Genomic DNA, 25,373 nt, shown 5'->3' on the forward strand with positions numbered 1-25,373 from the left:
GTTTTGCTCTCGGAAATACTCAGCGCAACCTTTGAGATTCAGAAAAAAACTGCTAGAAGAATACAGATTTAAACTGAATGAGGTGTGGAGTAGGGGCAAGCAATTGTACCTGGACTGGAGAAGGCATTTGCCCAGAGTCTCTGGCACTCATAAGGCACACAGCAGACATTGCAGGCTTGAAGAAAGGTAGGTCCAAGAACATGCCTTTCCAGGCTTTTAGGCTGATGGTCCTAGTTCTAGGAGACCCCGGGAGTGGAATGAGAGAGGATGAGGTTGCCTCCCATGGCACAAACTGATATTCTGGGTTGAGGTGGGTTGAGTGCACCTTTAAATATACATTTGGGGATATGCTGCAGAAGAAGGGGGTATGGACAGGATCCTGAAGACTGATGTTGGATGCTGAATGAGGTGGTTTTGGTTACTTCTGTTCCCTAAATCCCCAGGCTGTCAGAAAACTGAGAGCAATGCTTTATGTGTTTGACTAATTATTGTATGTACTCTCGATGCCCCTTCTTTCGTGGTCTTTATTCTCTGTCTCTGACATGTCATTTTTACAATTCAACATTTAAGGAAAGATCCGCCACGTGCAGAATTTGGTGGAGATACTGTAGGGCAAAGGCAGGGTCCCCGGGCTTATGCAGGCCCCGAGATTGACTGTGGCCTGACCTGGTTCTCCAACAATCTTGGGCACCATTCATGAGACCCCACAAGGTGTACACTGAAGCTGCTCATGAGGATGCCTGCTAATGAGAGAGACTTGGTAGGTTCTTAGCATTCTTGGGGTCAGAAAGAAGCTCGAAGGCATCTGTGCCCAGAGCATACTTTCCTCGGATGAGGCAAATGAAACCCAGTAAAGAGAAATAACTTAGCCAGAGTCACACGAGTGAGTAAAAGAGCTGGAAGGATCTCTCGATTCCTAGTCCAGGCCTTTTCCCTACCCAGGTCACCATTTCTGCATTGCCATCACCATCCTCCACGAAACCGTCCAAGTTTAGGCCTCCCCTTGGGCCTCTATTTTATTTCATAAGTTTGAAAAAGAAAGACCATCTTCGTGCTCCCCCATTGGCAGTCGTGACCTGTGGGGAAGATAGCGATACGAAAATAAGGAAACTCATGATTGGTGGTAGCACTGATCATCAAGGAGCCTGGAGCCTGTGGAAGGAGACTGGGGTGTTTTCTAGGTCTCCTCACATCTACAGCAGGAATAACAACAACAAAAAAGACGCTGTGGTTATCAATAGCCCAATGTATGTCACACATGGCATGACAAGACTAGGGTTCAGAGTCTTCCCCAATCTGGAAGAAATGTCCCTCATATCTATCCAGTGTTTTCTGTTGTTTTAGCTTTCTTGATATCTGAATATAAGGAAGCTGAACCCTGGAGAGTAAACACAAATTTTTGTCCTTGGGGAATTTACCTTTCTTAGGTAAACACCTGGATTTCTGTGGTATGAAGGTAGGAGGCAGTTATGTGAGTTTACAGCCAGAGTTTTTTAGAAAGAGGGAGTATCATCCTTGAGTGACCAGGACCTGAAGCATACTAGCAGAGAACTATGAAAAGACCTTAAAAGTCACTTGAAGCATTATCTTAACATAGTGTCTGCTCTGGGGAATCTCACCGTCTTATTAAATACAAAGGAAGAACCGCCAGGGATGTTTGGTAAGACAGGACCCGTATTTCCTAAGTCCTCGGTCTAATGGCATGCCTGAGACACCACTGCCCAGTTCCTTTGAATTAAAGAGACGTAAACCAAAGTATATGTGCAATTGGACCAAGAAGAATCACCGAGAGTTACTTTTACACTTTTGGTCCTTACGATGTAAGAGGGAAATAAAGGAGATTTCTTAAACCCTTCCTGAGCATCACAGGTTGAGTAAGCCAGGTGTGGTGGGTGGAGGAGGTGGGGAGTTGTGCCCGAGAGAAGGCAGAGACTCTCAATACTATCAGTGTGTGACGAGATCGAATCCTCAGGTGGTTTTTTTATTGCAGCAGCGTGGCTGGGGGACAGGGCGGGGGAGGGAGGCGGGCAGCACGTACCTGGCCATGAATTCGACGTGTGCAGGTGCCCCCATGTAGGAGTGAAATTGCTGCTTTGGAAGTATTGAAATAAATCAACTATATTTGTGACTCCGAAAAGAAAAAAGAAAAAAAACAGATTCGAGGTAAGGTCAAGACAATGGATGTGTGCTGAAGCGGCAGCATTTCTCCTGTCAACTACATTAATTATGTTAACTTTATCATAACGTCCCTGGCATGCCAGTACTGTCCTGATACGAAAGCCAGATAAAGACATTACACGGGGGGAAAAGTACGGACCACTGTCTTTAATCTTTTATGATTATTGATGCAAAGATCCTCCACAAATAATAGCGAACCAAGTTCAACAGCATATTAAAAGGTTCATATAGTTTGCAAAAATAGTCCCACATATGCAAATGATCAGTGCAATAGGCCACATTAACAGAATGGTATAAACAGTAGCACATGACTACATCAGTGGAGGCAGAAGAAGCGTCTGACAAAATTCAGGATCCTTTCATGATAAAAACATCCAGAAAACTAGAAAGAGAAGGAAAGTACCTCAATATAATACTACATATTTAAAAAAATGCAGTCAACATTATACCCAACAAAAAATAGATAAGTCAGACTTCATCAAAATTAAAAACTTTTGTTCATAAAAGGAGACTATCAACAGAACTAAAAGACAATGGAGAAATATTTGCAAATCACGTATCTAATAAGGGATTGCAATCCAGAATATATAATGAACTCAAACGGGGCAAGATACTTGAACTAGACACTTCTGCAAAGAAGATATACAAATGGCCAATGATCACATGGAAAAAAAATGCTCAACATCACTAGTCATTAGGGAACTGCATATTAGACCGTCCATGAGAAACAACTTTGTACCCATTAGGATGGCTGTTGTCAAAAACAACAACAAAAAGAAACGATAAGAAGTTTGACAAAGATGTGGAGAAATGAGAACCCTTGGGCATTGCTGGTGGGGATGTCAACTATTGCAGCCACTGTGGCGAACGGTATGGTGGTTCCTCCAAAAATTAATCTTAGAATTCCCATATGGGAATATGATCCAGCAATTCCACTTCTTGATATATATCCTTAAAAAAGTGAAAGCAAGAACTCAAATAGCCGATTGTATAGCCATGTACACAGCTACATTCTTCACAATAGCCAAAATGCGAATGCAATCTGTGTCCATTGACAGATGACTGGATAAACACAATGTGGTTTATATGGACAACGAAACATTATTTAGCCTTATAAAGAAATGTTGGCACATGGCTACAACCTGGGTGAAATTTGAAGACATTTCGTTAAGTGAAATAAGCTAGTCACAAAAGAACAGATACCAGATGATTCTACTTACGTTAGGTCCCTACAGTAGTTTGATTCAGAGAGGTAAAGTAGAATGGTGGTGGCTAGGAGCTGGGTGGAGGAGGAAATGGGGAAATAGTGTTTAACCGGTACAAAGTTTCAGCTGAGGAAGTTGGAAAAGTTTTGAAGAGGGATGGCGGTAACGATTGCACAGCAATGCGAATGCACTTAAAACTGCAGAACTATACACTTAAAAATGGTCGAAATGTTAAATTGTATGCTGTGGCTATTTTATCACATGCACGCACACCACACAATAAATACCACACACACACACACACACACACACACCGTCATCACACACACACAAAACATCACCTTCGAAGCTCAAATGCTCACTAGGATTCAGCCATTTTCTTCAAAAAACTCTTCTTCAGATTGTTCCAGGATCTCGGTAAATGTCTAGGGCTGTGAAAAAGTTGGCTTCCAGCGTCCTCAGAGGGTCGGATTTCCAGATGTCCTCACTCAGCAATTCTAGAGTCGCTTTTTCCGCTTTCATTTTGTCTCTTTTCTTGCCATTTCAATTGCTGGATTACATTTATTATCACTTATTTGTTTTCTCATAAGTTTCCTCTCTGTACTGAAAAATCACATAACCCACTTCTTATCTTTATTGGTAACCCTTGATTTCTCATTCTCACTTAAAATTTAGAGTTACTCTCTTCGCCCATATCCCAAGTAGCACAAGAAGACCAATTCTCGTCATCCCAATCCCAAATTTTGCTTCTTTGTGGTTCAGTATTTAAATTTTGTCCTTATGTTTAACCCAATAAATTAGATGTTGTCATTCTTATTTTGGTACAAACAACGTGTGTACATGCGTGGTTACCAGCTTATTTGCTCACATTCTTTCTAGTATGGTGGAACAACCTGCTGGGGTTCATATTCCTTATTTTTGAAGCACATCATTTAAAAGGTCTATTTAGTGAATGTCTGTTCTGGAAAACTCTATCAGATGTTTACTTATCTGAAAATGTCTTTATTTTATCCTTGATCTTGGAACATAGCTTTGGTGAATAACAAATTCTAGGTCTATCGTTGTTCTCTCAGGCCTTATATTTTGCTGTCAGGAAGATATTTTGCTGCAATTATCTGGTTTACATTATCAGTTTAATTGCCATTACTTTGCATGTGATTTGACCTTTTTTTTTTTTTTTTTTTTTACTTCTTCTAAGATCATCTTTGGTCTTTGCTATCTTGTAAATTCACTGTAATGGGTTGAATATATATTTTTCAAGTATTCTGTTTGTGTATGTTTTATGACCGGTGTCTGTGGGTTTACGTGTTTCAATAGTTAAGGCAAATATGCAGGTACTGTCATTCCAAAGATTGTCAAATCCTCTATTTGTTGTCTTCTCTCTGTCTCGTACTCTAATTATCCATATTCTACAACTTCTAATTCTTTACTTCTAACCTTTCAACCTTTTTTTCTATTATGGCCACTTCTTTGTCCACCTAATGGCTTTGGGGTGAGTTCTTTAGATTGATCTTCTGCTTTACTAATTCTCTTTTTAACTGTTCCTTGCTATTTAACACATTGACCAAGTACTTTTTAAATGTCAGCATTATCTTTTATCACGTGAAATTTGTCATGTCACTTCTTGCATGTAATCTGTGCTTTCTCCTTTTTGTGATTCTATTTTTATTTGAATAGTTCATTCATATTTATTACATGTTCTACACTTGATTATTCTAATGTCTGAAGCACTTGATGTTTCTCATAATTAAATTTTGTTTTATGTGAATTTGGTGTGATCTTTGATTATGATGATATATTCAGATCATCCTAATCTATGGGATTACTTGGAGACTCAAGAATGCTTGCTTCTTTCTTTGTGGAGATGGGTAGTTTTCTACAAAAGTAGCTTTTTGTTTTGTGATTTCTCTTTTATTTCTCAGAATTATACTTGTCCAGAGAACTACAGCTATCAACTGGTGCATTCATTCTCAGGATCATAAAGAATATATGTTTAATACTTCAGTGAGTCTCTTATCTTCGATAAGTGTACCCTGAAATCTGTGGCTATAGTGTCCCATTTCTTTGATACTTCCTATACATTTGTCCCTAATTCATCCTCATGCATTCTTTATTGTTTATGCGCTTTTAAAAAAAATGTTCTTACTTACATTAAGTACATCGGTAAATCAGTGGTCACATTTTGTTACCACAGTTGTAATGTTGAAAGAGGAAGAAAGGGTAAATAAGGCAAATGTTTTTTTAGAAGAAGAAGGAAAACAAGAAGAGCCCTCCCCTGCCACCTCCAAAAAAACTGATCAGAAGTAAAAAGGAAGAACTGGGAAATAAAACTTAAGATTCCTCAAGCCCAACAGAACTCCAAGGAAAGCAGAAGAGCTGACAGGAAGTAGAAGGAAGGCAGCAGGTAGGTCCAGAAGCTAAGACCAATCCTGTTTCTAAGGGGCAGGAGAGGGGAGAAGAAGCTTGGAGAAATGGTTTCCCGGCCCCAAGGCAATGAAGCATTTTTCACTCCTGCTCCATGGGGAAAAGCTGCACAGATAAAGAACTTCATTTCTAAGAGACTTAAGAGAGCCAGCTTAGTTCTTCCACTTGTAAGGATGCACCAGGTGCTTTTGAGGGCTCGTGGGTGCTAGAAAAGGAAGGAGAAAATACATGTGTGTTTCAGGGCCATGGGAACGAAGGCTGCCCCTGGGACAGGAAGGGCATTACGGCCTAAGTGGAAGGACCTCAGCTGGCTCCTTCAGATTCTCAGCTTCATGGATTTCTCGGCTGCTCTGGGACAGAAGGAAGTCTGCAAGGCAAAAGGGCAGAAAGGTTCCCATCCTAGGTCACGGAGGCCTTTCCTGTCTTCCTTCCCCCAATTTTCCCAACAGTCTAGGCTGGAACAAGGAAGAGTTTAGAGTTTTCTCTTGTTTTGATGGCTTCCCAGAGACATCCTAAAACACCTGAAGAGGGAGGTGAGGAGAGGCTAGAGAGTTAGGAAGGACCCGCATCCTCTGGCGACATGAGACAGTCGCGAGGGACCTTCGGTGGCAGTCGTTCTCTGTCCATAGGAACAGGTGCCGTGATGTGAGGGGACCACAAGTGGGTCTCTGTGGTGATGGCCCTTAGTGGCATGTAGATTAAACCATCGGTTGCATGGGGGCTTGACATGGGCATAAGCATGGAGGGACTAAACTGAAGATACCGATAAAGAAGAAAGAGGGCCTGATGGGAGGAGGGGGGCAGAACAGACTGTTTGGTGGGAACAAACATTATCCCTCTTTACGGGGAGGTGGGAAAGACATGGTAATGGGTGGATCAAACTGAACGTGAACTCCAGGAAAGGAGAGAAAACTCCTCCCTCTCGCCGGACTCCTCTGCCCGCTCCATGGCCTGTGCTGTCCGGAGAGGCTCTCCAGTTGCTCCAGTTAGTTCTCCAGGAAAGGCAAGCCTATACCCAAGAGCTAGGTGGGCAAGAATACAGGTGAAGAATCAGAGTTGGAGGAAGCTAGCAGGGGAGATTGGGCCTGAGTAGCTGCTCCTGGAACTGTTCTCTACAGTCCTTCCCAAAACCTCACAATCGCCTTGGATTCTGTTTAATTAAAAAGGTGAGAAGGCAGGTAAATCAATCAAAACCCCCATAAAACAAGTATCTTGATGGAACAACCATCAATTAAAGTGAAAACTGCGGGGAGATACAGTGGCTGGGGCTGAGGTCATCTAAAAGCCAGAGAGGAAAAAAATGCGTGTGTCTAAATCAGAGGACAGGTATCAGAAACTGGTCCCTCCTCCAGTTTGGTCACGGCAGAGCCAAAGATGCAGGCGACCAGCGAAGGTTACATGGAGGCCTCTGGAGCCTGGAATCTCTCCCACTCCATGGAGAAAGCTACCTACGCGGCCGAGGGAGGGGACCCTAGGCCTTGGAAGCGTCCCAGAGCCGAAGATGATGCTGCATCTCCACCTGCCCCTCCACCTCTGCCTGCTCAGCCAATAACACAGCTCCCACCTGGTGCCCAAGCGCTTGCCTTCGCCTTCTCACTCTACCTAGAAACACCTTCCACAAGGCCAACTCACGGGCACCGCAGTGTTTTTAACTATGAGAAACTGCGACCACATGAAACCACAAAGACGATGTTCCCTACTCCCTCCTGCTCTGAGCCTCATTCTCCCCCAGGAACCTTACCGTGACCCAGCCGGAAACCTATTCCTCGGTTCCTGGGTTCACCACCTTCTCCATCCCGGGGAGACGAGGAAGAGGGGACCACGAACAGGGATGGGCCAAAAGCGGAAAAGGGAAGGGGCAGGAGGCAAAATGTTTTCTGAAAAAATGAGGAGGAGGATGGAAAATAAGTAGGTCACTGTTCTGCACCTGTAATACAAAGTGAAGAAAGTTTATTTTGGAAGGCGCATCCTAGGCGATCTGACCTCCAAGCCCCGGAGTCGGGGAGAGAGGCCAGTGGCAACAGCTGCCTGGTGTTGGGAGCTGATGTACTAAAATGGGCCGTGATGGAGCTGTCAGGGAGGGGACAGCCCTTGGGAGCCAGGCCTCAGTGTGCTGTTACCGCAGGGGCTGTGTGCTGAGTGGCGGGGTTAGACGCTGTTCCTTAGCTCTCATGCTAGCTGCATTCTTGTCTGCTGCTAGCCACCCCATCTGTTGCTACAAACATCGGCTCTTGTTCTAGGACTGCTCATGGAGCTCCACACCTCGGCTTCCATTTGCTGCACCCCCTGGATTCTGGGGTTCGCTCTGGCAACTTCTTAGCCATTGCCAGGAAGGGATTGTTCACATTCAGAGCCGTCCTGGCCGAGCTCTCCGTAAACAGCAAACTGTTGTCCTCGGCGTACGTCTGGGCCTCTTCATTCTCCACCATGCACTCGTTGACCAGGCCAGCTTTGCTCCTCGCCGGGGCAATAACGATACCAGGACTGTTCCTTTACCCACGTCTTCACTCGAGCCAAAGTTTCCTGATCAGTCGTGTCACAAACCACAGTTGCAGCTTGGCCACCTCTGGAGTACACAGGAGCTAAACTATGGGATCGCTCCTGCCCACCTGTGTCCCAGATCTCAGACTTCACTGTGGTGTCGCCCAAACAGACTGGGTGAGGAAAGCCACTCGAATGGCGCTCGCCTGGTCACGGAAGTGCCCTTGGATGAAACGGAATACCAGGCTGGACTTCCCCACTGCAGGTTCGCCCAGCAGGACCCACTCGAACTGGCCTGTTTTGCGAGCCTGGCGCTGCCCATTGGGCCTGGTTGTGCGTTTGCTGGACATGGCTAGATTATCAGAGCGGCAAAGTGTGGAGGGAAGGGGATGTCACAAAGTGGCAAAAGGGAGAGGGGAGTGGAAGGGAGGGGACTTCCAGGCTTCTAGAGTCCTGGGGCTCCGGCTCCCCCCTTCCCCCGGGGCCCCCAGCCTGTGTCTGACAGCAGCCTGAGCTCGACCAAACCCTCCTGCCCACCTCTCACTGTCTTTGAAAATCATTTCACTTGAGCTATAGGGATTTTAGTAGTTTTCCAGTTTCAAAATGAATTTCTAATTTTCTTCATATTGTTTTTGGAAATTTTCTACAACAGAAGGAAAAACATTGACTTTTGGGTACATCCTCTTATGTACTTTCTGATCTTGATTATTTTAATATCCTACACATGATGTGTTCCTCGTGCTTTTTTGCTTTTTTTTTTTATTATGATGACATTGGTCAATGAAATCCAGTAATTCAATGGTAAGGCATATATATATATACACATATATATATATATATACACACATACATATATATATACATATATGTATGTGTATATATATATGTATATATATATATTGCATTAAGTTCTCATGAATCATTGATTACATTTTTCTGTCTTCATACTTTAAAAAATTTTGACTTTACTGCCAGGGATATGACTCAGAATTATAAATCCCCTCCACCCCCCGCAAATCCACAGTTTATAGGGTACAATCCAAGGGTAAAATACGTAAATCGTATTTAGCGAAGATGAATCTGGGGAAGGTTTCCAGCTCTGAGAATGTAACTGTGCTCTGATTAGAAAGGGGACTACAAAATAGTTTACAATTAATTGGGATGGAGATGATTCTGTTTATCACTATTATGAAAGTTATCCTTCAAAGGGGAAATGGATGTAATCAAGGGAATCTGTAGGAATAGGGACAGAGATAAAATCTGAGTGCAGACTTGATATATGAACTTGAAGACAGTTCCCTAATTTGAGAGGCCCAGCATATTCATCTTAATTCTATCCACATACTTCTAGCATAGAAACCATGACCTCTCTCTCTCTTTCTCTCTCTCTATCTCTCTCTCTCTCTCTCTCTCTCTCTCTCAATCGTGTGTGTCTCTGTCTCTGTCTCTGTCTCTGTCTCTCTCTCCTTAAGGTGTTTCTTATTCCACTTTCCTGGCTAGCCTATGTAATAATTACATCTTACGAAGATGTTCTAATAGTTCTTATAATAGTGGAAGGGAATGTAGATCAGAGGTTGTCCTGTCATTTCCAGGATCTCATCTTAAATTACATTTCTTATTGTAGCACCTTTCCTGCTGCCATGACGACCATGCAAGGAATGGAACAGACCACACCAAAGCATGTGTACCAGCTGGGGCAGCCTGCTGCTGTCCAATCCTACTTGTGGAAAGGGGTAATAGACAAGTTCCTGAAGGGGGAACCCAAAGTCCTTGGGGTAAGTCAATTGTGAATCTGGGAGAAGACCAGTCATGTTGTAAGCTCACAACTGATCAGAGCCATAGCAAATACTTGGTCCCGTTAGCCTCATGATACGTTAGCCAGCCCTAGGGACATCAATATCTGATGTTTAGGCCCTATCACTTGAAAAGGGATATAATATTTTATTATATCACGCTTCTAATCTAGTTGTATTAAATATATAATGACTTCAGAGCTATTCTAGGGTGGTGAGTCATTCATGATAACTGTATTTAATTCCAGCATGGAAGAGCAGCCAAAGAAAAGGCCATATGTACATGCGCTGGTGTCCCCTCCACAGACCCTCCTGAGAACTGGTGGCCCCATATTGTTACTGTCTCTCTTTGGGCAATTTTCTTAGCTTGCTCCTCTGAGGATGAAAATATTCTACCTCCGTACATTTCTGTTTGGAGTCTCAGGTGGGTGGGCCTGAAGGAAATGGACATTTTAAAGGAAGACAGGTTAGAACAGGTGGAAGGACAGTGCATACAGAGGTTGATCTCCAGCCCAAGCTTTAAACCAGTGGGACAAAGTCAGGACACTTTGAATCCTTTCTTAATGCCATGGGGTAATCGTACCCCGACTCCTTTAATTTTAGACCCCTGTACACACTCATGTCCTCAGACCTCAGACCCCACGCCCCAAGAAAATGTCATATTGCTTTTCTCTTTTTCTTCCCCTGCAATACTCTCCTTTATTCAGATTACTTATCCTTGCTAGAATCCCTGCTCCCTCATTTCTGGATCACTGCTCTCTGTGTGCAAAAGAGAGCAACAGTCATAGATACCAGCAGAGAACCTCTAGGTAGGTCCCAATGCATTCTTTTTACCTTGAAATTACTGGGGCAATTGAGAGAGATATCCTGAGAGATACTTTTAGTAAGTTAATACATCCACAGTTCTTTATATGAAAGAAATAAAATTGACGAGGGAAATCAAGAAGAGCACCTGACTTTCAAAATATGGAGAACAAGGGTAATTCAGTGGTTGGAAAGGGAGTGGCTTGGGCATCATTTTTGTGGTAGATAATGAGCTTTAACTTTTTTTCTTTTTTTTAATCATTTTTAGGTCGTGCAGATCCTGATTGCCCTAATGAACCTCAGCTTGGGGCTAATAATTATGAGCGCCACGTTCCCACATTTTGCATATGCATACACACACCCCTTTTCAGTGTATACGGGGTACACAGTTTGGGGGTCAGTGATGGTGAGTAGAACATCTTCTGGTCTCGTTGGAAAATAATCTTTAGTTTCTTTTTTTTTTAGTAATATCTTATTAAATTTTAGTACCATATTAGGGTTATCTATATTAGGAATTTAGAAGCTTTATATTTCAGTGCCCTCGAACAGTTTAAATACCATTTCAGTTAGATATTTTCCCCTGTGAATTATCTGGTAGAATTTCTTTGTTGTTTTGGGGGAAAATGGGACAATTATTTACAAACTTTTATGTTCTCCCAATATAGCTGATCTGTTTAATGTATTTATGACATCTGAGGATAGATTTTGGTAAGCTATGACTTCAAATATTTGTTTAAAGTTTTTGACCTGCCTTTTCCTCCGTGTTACCAGTTTATTATTTCGGGGTCCTTGTCAATTGCAGCAGAAGCTAGAACATCAAAAGGCCTGGTGAGTAATATTTACTCTCTCTCTTTTTTGTTTCAAAAGAAGAAGGATTAACCAAGTACATATTCTGCCAGATTTTGTTTGTTTTCAAAAAATCAGGAGAGAGTATAAGTTTTACTAAGTTGAATCGGTCTTTCAAAAATTATAATTTAAAAAATTGGCTGATCATCGCATTACCGACATGCGCATGAATAGTTGGGGAAGGTAGCTGCTGAGAGAATCTTAATGAAAATACAGAATTCCTGAGAAGAAATATTAAATGGGTCAGTCAAACAAACCCTGTAGCTTGAGATCCAATTCATGGCAATGGTGACAAGTGTTGGTGTGGCTTATTATTTATGACTTATTGATTAAAGTTTCTATTCCAACTGTATGCAGAAAGGATTTTGATTCAGTTTGCAATGAAAGAAATTCATAGTAATCTATTAAATAAGAAGCAGCTAATTTAAAACATAACATTCACACTAGTTTATCTTTCACAAAGTCAATGAAAGGCAAAAGCCCAGATCTCAACAAATGTTTTCCCTGGCTAAAGACCATATTTGCATTTTCTTTGCTCAAAGGATAAATGTCACACTGGAGCGTGACCAAGTCTACCTCGCCTCAGTCTGTCTCCCTAGCATCTCCTTCAGGTGTCACCGTTCAGATTGATCTTGTGCAACATCCACACTAAACCTTTCATAGTTTCCTGAGGAATATTAGTTCTCATAAAAAGCCTCGATGACTTCATCGTGAGAAGAGACCGTGGAAAAAGAAATACACAGCAAAGAAAGATAATATGCAAAAAAAGGCAGGGAGGCATGAGAGGCGAACGACATTTAGAAAATACTGAGATGCCGGGCACCTGAAGCAGAGCAAGGTAGAAGATGGACATAGATAGGACGGCTCAGCTGAAGTGTGGAAGGTATTGAAAGCCCCGCTAAGTAGATTGGAGTTGATTGCACGTGCCCGTGGGAGTCATCTGAAGGATTCGAGCTTGGAAAAAACAAGATCATATTTGGTTTTTGGCAGGAGCTTAGAGTCAAAACTACTCTAAGGAAAGAGACACGTTAGGAGAGGATTGTAATAATCAAGACAGAGAAGATGGACTGGGTTGGGCAGGAAGTGGTGGGTGTAAAGAGATTAATGGAGACATATCTTGAGGACGTCGTTGGATTGTTTAATTGATTTTCTTTCATTTCTAGGTTCGATGTAGCCTGGGATTGAACATCACCAGCTCTGTCTTTGCTATAACAGGAATCATACTCACTGCCATCAGCTTGAGTGTTTTTTCATTCACCTATAGTCACTGTGGATATGAAACGATGTTGGAGAATTGTTTCATGATCAACTCTATTTTTATGGTGAGCGCTTCTTCTTTTCATGGAAGTCTGTGGTGAAAGCAAGTCAGAGGAGCCCTGACTCTGGCAGAGTAACAGTCAGTATTCCCCTAACTGATAAGTCACGACATCTCATCTCAATTTGTTCCTCCTCTATATGTGATGAGGAAAAGTGGGAAGAAAGCTCATAGTTATAGAACACCTTCCCTCTAATAGCGTGCTAGGCGTTTTGCATGTTTCCTGTTTAATTTCAGAGCACTGATAAGTACGTACCATTATCGGCTCTAAAAATGGAGCCCAGATGCCAGTCCCTAGATGTCCCCAGCGCTTCTTGATGGAGCCTGATGGACATACCTGGTTCTCTAATAATAAAGTAAAATTGTCTTGAACATTATCCGACAAGTGCTGAATAACATCTCTGGATGCGCTTGCAAGATTAAGCACTTTCGGCCTCAATATCTAGCTTCTGGCAAATTCTCAATCACTATTCTATATTTTACTACTTTTCCGTATCACTTTCCCTCATCTAAATGTTCTCCTCATTGCTTTATTCTCCACATTACCACTTACACAAGATTTTGTAGGTAGTAAAACTTCTTTGGGCCATTGGGTAACTGTGTGGAGGAAGGACTATCACAGCATAATATAACAAACTAAAATGAAATTATTTTAAAAATTTTATTAAAAGTTCCATTAGCCATCCTCAACACCACTGAATTTTCTGTGATCTCCCCTCCATAGGACCTTTAGGCATTTCACTGTGCTGCTTATTAGTTCTTTCTCTCATTATCTCTTTTCCTCCTCTAAATTTGGAAACCCAACTTTCTTCCTTATCATGCAGATCAGTTGCATTGCCTTTTCTTCATTCCTAGCTAAGCCTTAGTAAATCTTTAGTGCTATATTTTCACACCAAAATATCCCCTTGAGCATCTCTGCTGAACTAATTTACTCCCCTTGAGATTTCGAACAGTTCTCTTTTTAAACTTTTTTGGTTTTGTTTTTCCATTACAGTTGACATACAATATTATATTAGTTTCAGGTGTACGATATAGTGATTAGACATTTATATAACTTACAAAGTGATTGCCCCAATAAATCCAGTACCCATCTCACACCATGCATAGTTACTACAATATTATTGACCGTATTTCTTATGCTACATTTTATGCCCCCATGACTAGTTTGTAAGTACCAAGTTGTATTTCTTAATCTCTTCCCTTTTTTCACCCAGCCTCCCAATCCCTCTCCCATCTAACGACCGTCAATGTTCTCTGTATCTATGAGTTTCTTCCCGATTTGTTTGTTCGTTTCTTTTGTTCTTTAGATTCCACATATAAGTGAAACCATATGACATTTGTCTTTCTCTGTCTGACTTAGTCCACTCAGCACAGTACCTTTTAGTTCCATCCATGTTGTTACAGATGGTAAGATGCCATCCCTTTTTATGGCTGAGTAATATTATAGTGTATAAATGTACCACCTCTTTTGTATCCATTTATCCATTGATGGACACCCAGGTTGCCTCCATATCTTGGCTACTGCAAATAATACTGCGACGAACATATGGATTCATATGTTCCTTCAAAGTAATGTTTTAGATTTCTTTGGATAAATACCCAGAAGTGGGATTACTGGGTCCTTTTTTGTCTCTTGGTATAGCCTTTGTTTTAAAGTCTATTTTGTCTGGTGAAAGTATTGCTATGCCAGCTTTTTGTTTGTTTCTATTTTCATGAAATATCCTTTTCCATCCCTTTACCTTCGGTTTGTGTGTGTCTTTCCATCTGAAGGGAGTCTCTCGTAGGCAGTATATGTAAGGGTCTTGTTTTCTTATCCATTCATCCACCCCATGTCTTTTGATTGGAGTATTTAGTCCATTACATTTAAAGTTCATAATATGTAGTTATTGTCGTTTATTTATTTTTTTATTATTTTCTTCTTCTTCTTAAAGAAGTCCCTTTAATATTTTTGGTAATACTGGTTTAGTGGTTATGAACTCCTTTAGCTTTTTCTTGTCTGGAAAGCTCTTTATCTGTCCTTCAGTTGCTGGGTTGAGTAATCTTGGTTGGAAGTCCTTGCTTTTCATCATCACTTTGAATATTTTGTACCAACCCCTTCTGGCTTGAAAAGTTTCTGTTGAGAAGTCATCTGATAGTCTTATGGGAGCTCCCTTGTAGGCAACTAAATGCTTTTCTTTTGCTGTTTTTAAGATTCTTTGTCTTTAATTTTTAGCATTTTAATTATGATGTCCTGGTGTGGTTCTGTTTGGGTTCATCTTGTTTGGACTCTCTGTGCTTCCTAGATTTATATGTCTATTTTCCTTCACCAGTTTAGGGAAGTTTTCTGTCATCATTTTTTCAAATAGGTTTTCAATTCCTTGTTCTCTCTCTTTTCCTCTGGTACCCCTCCCATGAGAATGTTGGTACGCTTGATGTTGTCTCCGAGACTCCCTAAGTATCATGTTTTTGGATTCTTTTTTCTTTGTGTGGTTCCAACTGGGTGTTTTCAGCTGTCTTATCTTCTAAATCACTGAATCAGTTCTGCTTTGTCTAACCTACTGTTGATCCCCTCTAATGCATTCTTTATTTCAGTTATTGTGCTCTTCACTTCTGACTGGTTCTTTTTATGTTTTCTGTCTTCATCTTTATGTTTCCTCTTTGTTGAAGTTCTCACTGAGATCACTGAGCATCCTTATAGCAAGTGTCTCGAACTCTCCACCTGGTCGATTACTTGTCGCCACTTTGTTTAGTTCTTTTTCTGGAGCTTTGTTCTATTCTTTCATGTGGGACATGTTTCTTTGTTCCACATTTTGACCATCTCCCTGTGTTTATTTCTATGTATCAGGTAGGGCTCCTAAGTCTCCAGGTCTTATTAGAGTGGCTTTATGTAGTAGGTATCCTGTGGGGCTCAGTGACACAGTCTCCCTGGTCACTTGAACCAGGATTTGCAGGTGTGTCCCTTGTGTGAGTTGTGTGCCTTCCTGTTGTAGTTGTGCCTTGTTTGCTATTTGCACGTAGTGGGAAGGATTGACCCTAAGGTGACTGGTTGTGAGGACTGGTCGTGACTACAGTAGAGGAGCTGTTGTTCAGGGCTGACCCTACAGAGCAGGATTCACTTTGGCAGGGCTCTCGTGCCTGCCCAGTCTTCCCTTTGGATGTGTCATCTTCGAAGGTGACTAGGAGGGTTCTCACCACAGGCTAAGTTCAGCTGCCACCTCGACCCTGCCCAAGGCCACCTGGCATGAGCCACAAAGTAATCCACAGATGGCCTCCACCTGCACTGGGCTTGGAGGTGCCTGGGAGAGGTCAGGCCTCCAACGAAAGCTGGCTTCTGCCAATGCCAATCTTGGGGCTGCTCAGCAAGATTTTAGGAAAATCTGCAGCATGAGCTGTGGAAAAGTCATTGGATTTTATTTGGGTGGGTGTATAATTTGGGTGGAGCAGGGTCTCAAGGAATCACCAGGGTAAGGCAATGTTAGCCAGGTTGATAGAGATTCAGATATGGCACCTACAGGCTGGGAGAAGGGAGGACCCAACAAAGGAACAATGGCTTCTGCCAGTACTTCTGTCTGGGAGAAAGCTTCCCCTCCAGCCCTTGCCCTAAAGCCAGACAATTTAGTTCCTCCCCATATGTCCCTGGCACCTTGTGAGCTGCTGTCCCAGCACTGGAGCTCAGAGAAGATGAGTCCATCAGCAAGTAACTCTATGCATGGGCCCTTTAAGAGGAGTTCCTGGTACTCCAGAAGCCGTCTGTCTCACTCAGCCACAATCTTTACTAGTTTTCACAACCAGAAGTTATGGAGGCTTTTTTTCTTGGCACTGGAACCCTAGACTGGGGACTCCGGTGCCTGGTACCCTTACTCCTCAGAGAGGACCTCTGCAGCGGAGATAGCCTTCTTGGTTTTTAACTGCCATATGAGGGTGTGAAACCAGCCCATTCCATATCTCTGTCCTTCCTACCAGTCTCAATCTGGCTCCTTCTGTATATCCTTAGTTGTAGGACTTGTGTTCAACTAAATGTCCAGCAATTCTCACTGATGGTTGTTCTGTAGTTTAGTTGTAATATTGAAGTGGTCGTGAGAAGAGATTGAGCACAGCATTTTGCTCAGATCAACATTTCTAGCAGTTCCTATAGTAAGCAATTTTGTTTCCTGCTGCTCACTCAAAATATGAAGAGTATTTCTTCAGAGAATTAAAATTTTTTCCCCTGTGGTCACACAGTTTGAAGTTGGCAAAAGCAAGATTAGGTTTAGTAACTTCCTGCCTCTAGTTTTTCTATTATTTAATATTGTTCCGTGTAGTTATCCTGAAGAATCTTACTTTCAAAATTTCCAAAATTTTCTCTACCCATAGACGTTAAGGGCACAAAGACAGGGACAAAATCTGAAACTGACCAGCTTCGTGGGTCTGGCTTCATGAACATTGGACCTTTGCAGTCACACAGGGCTTTTTAGTTAGAAGAGCCTATACCTGGTTTACTACTCCACTGTTATTATCTTGAAGTTCCTAATAATTTCTTAACAATAGGCCCTGTAAATAATGTAGCTAGTCCTGCCTTTATCTCCATTACCTTCTCTCCGGAGGCAGCCACAAATTCCTATGTGTAAACATTTTTTCTGCTTCACCTTATAGCAGAGGACATCCATAAGGGCTCCCTAGGATGTGAAACATCAGGTCTGTTCCCACCTGGGCACTTGAATGGTCAGTCCACAGGTCTGTGAGCCCATGCTTTATGTCCAGCCCTAGGATTGGCCCCTATCTTCAGGAAGCTCCAATCTCTTGGGGAGGAAAATATGGAAATATTGTAAAGCAGTTAGAGTTGGACAAAGGCCCAAGAAATTATTTTTTAATATAATTATAAAAAGAGGTTAGAAAAAAAATGAGTTCTTTGTAGGAAAGATGAAGTGCACACAACTTGGAATCATTAGGCAAAAATGTATGAAACTGCCAATGATCAACTCTACTTGATCTAGAAAGACAGTAGTTTCATATGGTTCAAACTAATATATTACCTTTGGCTACTTTTTGTTGGAAATCTAGCTTGGCGTCTGTTTTTTTGTCAATAAAGTTTTATTGGAACACAGCCATGCCCATTTGTGTGCATATTGCCTGTGGCTGCTTTTGTGTTACAACAGGAGAGTTGGGTATTTGCAACAGAGACTTTATGGCCTGCAGAACCTGAAACATATGCCATCTGGCCCCTCATAGAACGTTTGTCAATTCCTGGTCTACCTTACAAGATAGTAAGATCCTCGAAGTCAGAGAAATTGTCTGTTTTGTTTGCTGCTTTGTCTTCTGTCCCTACAACAATTCCTGAAACATAGATGCTACTGAATATGTTGGAGAGACAAGTAAACAGGTAAAGAAACCATGAATGCAAATATTCTCGAGGTCCACTTGAGTCTGCGTCACTCATTCCTGGGTTCCTGTACTATTGGCTCTTCCACAGCAGAGGTACTGTTGCCATCCAGAGAAAAAGAGAGAATATTTTAGACCGAAGAATTAGAGGTATCAATTCAGGCATCAAACTTGAATTTTTAGAAAGGAATGTACACTCCAGTGTTTCTCAAATCTGACCGTGTGTTTTGGCTCAAAATTAGACCTAAAGCCAATCCTGGGGGAGCTGGACTAAAGACTAACGTGGCGTCTATTGTTGCAATAGTTTTTTATTGTTGTTGTAACAAATTACTACAAATTTAGTGACTTAAGACAACATAAACTTATTCTCTTAGTGTTCTGAACGTCCGAAGTTTGGAATGGTTCTCACTGGGTTAAAATCTAAGGGTTGGCGAGGCTGTTTCCCTTTTGGAGTCTGTAAAACAGAGTCAGTTTCCTTGTCTTTCCTGGCCTCTGAAGGAGGCCTACATTCCTGGGCTTGTCATCTCTTCTTCTTTCTTAAAAGCAAGCAGTGCAACATCTTCAAATCTTTCCTGGATTTTGATTCTTTCGCCTTCTGCTTTCGCTTATTAGGATCCTGTAATTACTTTTGGGACCACCTAGATAATCCAGGATAATCTCTCCATCCCAAAGTTGGCTAATAAGCAAACTTAATTCCATCTACAAACTTAATTCTCCCAAATCTGCCGTGTAAGGACTTATTCACAGGTTCCAGAGATTAGGATGTGGACCTCTCTGGTCTCTTGTCGTTCTGCCTACAATTATTACTACAATTATTACTACAGTTACTAAGACATGAGACCACATTATTGTGTCAACTGTATAAAATCTCTAGTGTCTGAAAGAACCAAGTTGATAATTAACCTATGATCCCTTCTCCCCTTTCGAAGCATTTTCACATTCTGTAACTAAAACTGTAAATTAGAGGGTGTGAAAAATGATGACTTTATTAGTGGAAAACTTGAGAGGATAAGTGACATTCAGCAGGCAAAGGATTGGACAAGGGCATGGCTACGATGAGGAGCCAGCTCTCCTGACCTCTGGGCAGTGCTTCTGTTTTGGCACTGTAATCAGTGGTCAATGTTTTGAACTTGTCATCTCTGTTCCTCACATTTCCTTGTTATGAATTTGCTCCTAGGGTATGGATGCTATAGTGCTCATTTTAAGTGTGCTGGAGTTCTGCATTTCTGTATCTCTGTCTGCCTTTGGGTGCAAAGTAACCTGCTGTAATCCTGGCGGGGTAAGTACTGGACTTCCCTCGAAGATGCCTATGTTAGTTTTCTATTGCCATGTAATAAATTCTACAAACTCAGAGGCTTAAAACAACACACATTTATTATCTCCTAGTTGCTGCGGGTCAAGAGTCTGGGGACAGCTTAGTCAATTCCCCTTAGCCGATTCCTCTGCTCAGAGTCTCACTCATGGTCTCGGCTGAGGCCTCTGACCCTCTTCCATGCTCACATGGTAGATTTATTTCCTCTCAGTTGTGGGACTCATAACAACTTGTTTCTACAATGAGGCCAGAAGGAGAGTGGACGTCTCTAGTGCTATAAGCCTCTTTTAAAGGGTTCACATGATTAGGCGAAGTTCATCCAGAATAATATCCTATTTGATAAACTCAGTCAACTGACTAGTAACCTACTTACCGGAGTAATACCCCATCATATACACAGGTCTCACCCATAGTCAAGCGGAAAGAATCACACAGGGGCGTGGGTCACCTGGTGTCATGTTAGAATACTGCCTACTACAGTGGATAAAGAAAAACTATTTTCTCCATCCTTACTCCCTCAAAGGACCCCCTCTCTTAGTCTAGATCAAAGAATGCTTCACAATGGACAAGTTTCCAGAAAGTGCCATATTTTCCTTCATTATACTATTCCAGCAACCTTCCCTGGGCTACTGAAGAAAGTCAGGCTTTCAGAATTCTCTCTCAATGTGTGCACACCTGGCCACTCTCTACCTTGAGAACTGCAGCAGAGCCTCTTGCCTGCTAAGCAGAAGGAATGTCACAGAGAGAGGACTGGGAAACGGGAGGAGAGAAGAGACCAAGAAGCACTAGGAAGAATAGGACAAAGATGTCTTCCAAGAACTGAGGGTTCCAGGATGAGGAAACGGGTATCAAAACCCTAAAACACGTTCATTAGTTTTATTACCCAATAGCCCAGACAAAGCCCAAAGTCAAATCATAAAATAATCATAGTTTAATGAGGTTATTTTTCTGTGGGTACAGAGCTAGGGCGCGGGAACCCCAAAGAGCAATGGCTTCGGGCACATAATGTCTAAGACTTTATCTCTTCCTGGTTCTCCCATCCGCCCCCTCCATTCACACTGAATTTGTAGAAGGACCAGCATTTTTCTTCGTTTTCTGATGATTCCTGCCATTCTGGATCAGTGGTTTTTGCAGTGTTTTAGTCACGGCAGGCAAGTCCATGGTTTGGGGATGCTGTTGCCATTCGCGTAAACAACCTGGTTTGGAAGATGAACTCTTCATTTTCCAAAACGCCTTGGGCACCATCATCCCCATGTAAGATCAGTCCACTTGCCCAGACCACAGCCACAGCTGTCGCCATCCCACGTTAAGAGCTATCACTGCGCATTTTTTCATAGAGGTAGCCCGATTGGGAGAATGCCTGAGAAACACCACCACACTGATTTCGAGACTCAATTCAGAGAAGAAGGGATCGGCTCTGATAGCGATGATATTGTGTAGACGGGAAACAGAAATCCGTGAGGTTGTTTGCTTGAGTAATCTATGGCGTTCTGATCGATTTCACAGGTTGTGATCATTATGCCATCAAATCCTCACATGGCAGAAGCAGCATCCCCTGCAGCATTTTAAAAGGTTCGACGCCACCAACAGACCAACAGGAAAATGTTCCGGAAAATCTTTCCTGACAGTAATGCAAGAACCCCGCTTGGAAAATTACTAGAATCCAACTCTGATTTGGATCATTTATATTAAAATTCAGAATCATGTTCCTATTTTTCCCAAGGACTCAACAACTCATGTCACCGGCTCTTTATCAACAGTAGCAGAAGATAAAGAAATAAATGTAATAATTCAATAACACTTGAAAACTTTCATCCAACTTTAGGACTTTATGTAAGGACATCAAGGCGGAAAAATAAGGTTGGGCAGAAAAATGACAAAAAGATACTGGGAAAATGAGGCCTCCATGCAGACGACATATTTCTGCCTCCCAGGCCAACACCCCTCCCACCTGTCTGACTCTTTTCCTAATTTTGAGAATGCGGAGTGTTCTTACCTTTGTAAAGTTAAGATGTATGGATTTTTCCTTGCTTTCCTCTCTCTGCTTTCCTTCTCCCAGAGAAAATACCTTTAAATAGTGCAGTCAGGCCTTGTATGTGCACAAATCATTATTTGAGAGTAAGTTCACATAGAGTAAAAATCATCTCGTGGATCAGATTCAACTTCTATTTTCTTTCCCTCTGTCTTCACCTTCCTCTTTCCCTTCCTCGTTCCTTCCTTTCCTCCTCCATCTTTTCCGGGGCAGGAATATATCCTAATCACATTTATATCCGGCGCCATAGATGTAATTGTGCCATACGTGGTATTTACTGCATGTTAATGAAATACACTTGATTTATTACAGAACAAAAATAAATAAAATTAGAAACAGTAAGTTCGTGTACTGCCTACTTCCCACACAGATGTGACATGGTATAAAGAGACTAAGCATTGAGATCAGTAAATGTAGTATTATAGTAAGGCACATGGGCTTTTTAATCAGACAGCCCTGGGTTTTCATGTCAAAAATTCCATCTCTCTCAATTGCTACCTGAATGGTCATTGACACACCACACATTTTTCTGTACTTCATTTTTCTCTTCAGTAACATAGTGATCATATCACCTAACTCATAGACCTGTGATAATTACTCAGTATGTTAGGGGTAGAGCAGCTCTTACTCTGATTGGCACGTGCTGAGCCTTACAAGTTTTAATTTCTACACCCAAGTGAATACATATACATGTCTCTGTATTTGTGTGTATATATGTGTATATAATCACTTTATGCACATATTTATGAAGTGCCTGTGATGGGCAGGAATTATTTTAAGCATACGAGAATACACCAGTGAACAAACGAGATGATGTCTTTCCTTTCATGTAGGATAAACTTAAACAGCAGGGCATAATTTAACATATAAACAATCAAAATATTTGCAAATGTTGTTAGAAGCTGTGTGGAAGATAAAGCAAATTAATGGGCTGGAAGATGGCTGGTGATGATTCTGATATTGTCATTACGATAGGAGAAAAAAGATTATTGCATTTTTATGGACATTTTCTTTTTTAATATTTTTTCAGTTTTATTGAGGGATAATAGACAAAAATTTTCTGTGTATTTAAGGTATACAGCATGATGCTCTGATACAGGTAAACACTCTGAAATGATTACCACATACCCGTCACCTCACATACTTATCTTTTATTTTTGTGGTGAGGACACTTGAGATCAATGCTCTTAGAGAATTTCAAGTATATAATACGGTATTATTAACTGTAGTCACCAGATCTCCAGAATTGACTCATTCCACTTAACTGAAACTTCATTCCCTTTGGCAAGCAGCTCCTTATTTTCCCCAGCCCCCAGCCCCTGGCGACCACCATGCTGCTCTCTGCTTTGATGAGTTTGACTTTTTGGATTCGCTGTATAAGTGAGACTGTACGGTGTTTGTCTTTCTGTGTCTGGCTTATTTCACTTAGCACAGGTCCTCTAGGTTCAACCATGTTGTTGTGAATGGCAGGTTTCCCTTTTTTTAAGGTTGAATGTATATAATTCACATTTTCTTTATCCGTTATCCATCGATGGACACTTAGGTTGCTTGCATATCTTGGCTGTAGTGAATAATGCTGTAATGAATGTGGAAATGCTGACATCTCTTCAAGATAGTGATTTCATTTCCTTTGAAGCATACCCAGAAGTGGGATTGCTGGATCATATTGTGGATCTCCGAGCCCTTTCCCCATACCTTACCCTATGTGTCTCCTTCATCTAGCTGTTCCTGGTAGGTCTAAACATTTTAATCTAGTGAATAAAATTTCTCTGAGTCCTCTAGAAAATTAATTGAATTCAAGGAGACGGTCATTGGAACCTCTGATCTATAGCTGGTTGGTCAGAAGCACAGATAACGACCTGGAATTGCAGCTGGCATCTGAAGTTGGGGGCACTCTTGTGGGACTGGGCCCTTAACCTGTGTATTCTGATGCTCTCTCCAGATAGATGGTATTAGAATTGAACTGAATGGTAGGACACCATGCTGGTGTCCAAGAATCGTTTGGTGGGATGGAATCCCCACCCCCACAACACACACGAGTTGTAATTAGTGGTCAGAACCATTTTACAGACACACAACTACACTGTGTCTTGCTGAATCATTTGAAAGTAAGTGCTCGATATTATGATCTTTTGTCCCTAAATACTCAAGATTTATCTCCTAAGGATAACATTCTCCTATATAACCTCAAAACTATTATCATATCCCTCAATTTATTAATATAATAATCTAATAGATAGTTTCTCAGAAAATCTGAGCTCAAGCCAAAAGTACAATGTTGTAGTTTTCTTGAAAAACATAATTGTAGCAAGATCTCTTAGATAAATTGATACTAATTATGCATCAATATTTATTATTCATGAGGGAATTAGCTTAGGTCTTGTGTTAGTTTGACATAGCACAGTTTAAACCATCTATATGTTCCCATTAAGGCAATGTTTCTCCAAATAGCTTGGATGCTAAGTGCAGATGTTGATTGATTCAGAGAGCAGTCAACCTCATCAAAACCTTAAAACGGTTATCTATCACTTGGCCCAAATTAATAACGAGCAGAGATATTTCAAGACATTTGCAGATACAATCTTTAAACAAAATACAAAGTAAGACATGTCAGATACAAATAGAAAGCAATTGATCTATTACTTATCTATCGCAAGCAAGATTTTATTATATTAGAGACACCCAAATGTCCTCCTCAGCAATCAGAGCCAGAGGCCTGTTTCTAGCTGTTCATTTCTTCAGCTCACAAAGACCCTCCACACTTCAGTTTGCTCAGCTCTGTTTGAGAACAGTGTGTTTCCCTTCCTTCCTGTCACACGCCCCTCTTCTCTGTTGTGGGAAGAAACTTTTCATTTATGTATGGGAAGTTTCTGTCACTGCCATGAAATTATGCTGAACTCTACTACTTTTTCTGAATTCCTGGAAGGCCGGAGCAGATTGCCAGGCTATATTTTCAACTGCAGACTTCCTGTTGCCCAGTAGTCATTTATCTGCAGATTATGAGTAAGACTAAAGTTCTTGCAAGATAATACATTTTTCCATGCCAACCATTCACACATTAGTGAAGCCCAAAAGAAGGCAAGAGGAAAGAGGAGGAGGAGGAAGAGTTGGAGGAAGGACTGGTGCAGGCGTAGAGAGAAGACAGCAAGGAGACCACTTTGGGGCCACTACTCTGTAGAGTTCTGGTCTCATGTCATCCTCGCCACCTCTCTGAGTTCAGGTAAAATTATAATAGTACAGAGAGAAAAACACTGGAGAGGGAATCTTTGCTTGGGTTGATAGATTGACTCGGTTTATTGGCAAATTCCATTGAAGAGAAAGTGGTTGTGTTTGTCCCTTAAGAGACTGGGCTCCATCTTTGTCAAAGCCCAGGAGAAGAGCTGTACCCTACTATTTTACTGGGTGCTGAAATGGTGGTGAGGTCACAGGGCATGATGGGAAAATGCCAGCAGGTGCCTCAGGAAAGAGGAAGAGGTGCCACGAATCCAGAGAGAGAGGGGTGGAGGTTTTTCTGTTGCTCTTGCACAACTTGCTGGGTGAGTCTGTTCCCTCCCTCCGACACATCTCTAAAATTGAAGACAAGGGGATTACATTTAGAGAGCTGCGTCATTCTGGTCCTGAAAATTAAGCTGACCTTTCAAATGGT

The 25,373-nt window shown here is 41.7% G+C and overlaps 1 protein-coding gene and 1 pseudogene across 2 annotated transcripts; one reads left to right on the forward strand and one right to left on the reverse strand.

The window, feature by feature from the left end:
* On the forward strand, nucleotides 1-23,846 carry LOC120600770 (membrane-spanning 4-domains subfamily A member 4A-like). Of its 2 annotated transcripts, XM_039860293.1 has the most exons (8): nucleotides 1-186; nucleotides 5,629-5,787; nucleotides 9,913-10,063; nucleotides 11,154-11,291; nucleotides 11,657-11,713; nucleotides 12,895-13,053; nucleotides 19,561-19,662; nucleotides 21,202-23,846. In XM_039860293.1, exons 3-8 carry the CDS (start codon nucleotides 9,929-9,931, stop codon nucleotides 21,262-21,264), a joined length of 654 nt encoding a protein of 217 aa, XP_039716227.1. In that variant the 5' UTR covers nucleotides 1-186; nucleotides 5,629-5,787; nucleotides 9,913-9,928; the 3' UTR covers nucleotides 21,265-23,846. The 2 variants fall into 2 exon arrangements, with proteins under 2 accessions (XP_039716227.1, XP_039716226.1); XM_039860292.1 differs by lacking the exon at nucleotides 5,629-5,787 and having other exon boundaries at nucleotides 21,202-23,844.
* LOC120600771 (ras-related protein Rab-5B-like) lies at nucleotides 7,911-8,638 on the reverse strand (annotated as a pseudogene).
* Nucleotides 23,847-25,373: the final 1,527 nt, after the last annotated feature.

Source organism: Pteropus medius, unplaced genomic scaffold, assembly GCF_902729225.1.
Source record: "Pteropus medius unplaced genomic scaffold, Ma_sr-lr_union100, whole genome shotgun sequence".
Taxonomy (NCBI): domain Eukaryota; kingdom Metazoa; phylum Chordata; class Mammalia; order Chiroptera; family Pteropodidae; genus Pteropus; species Pteropus medius.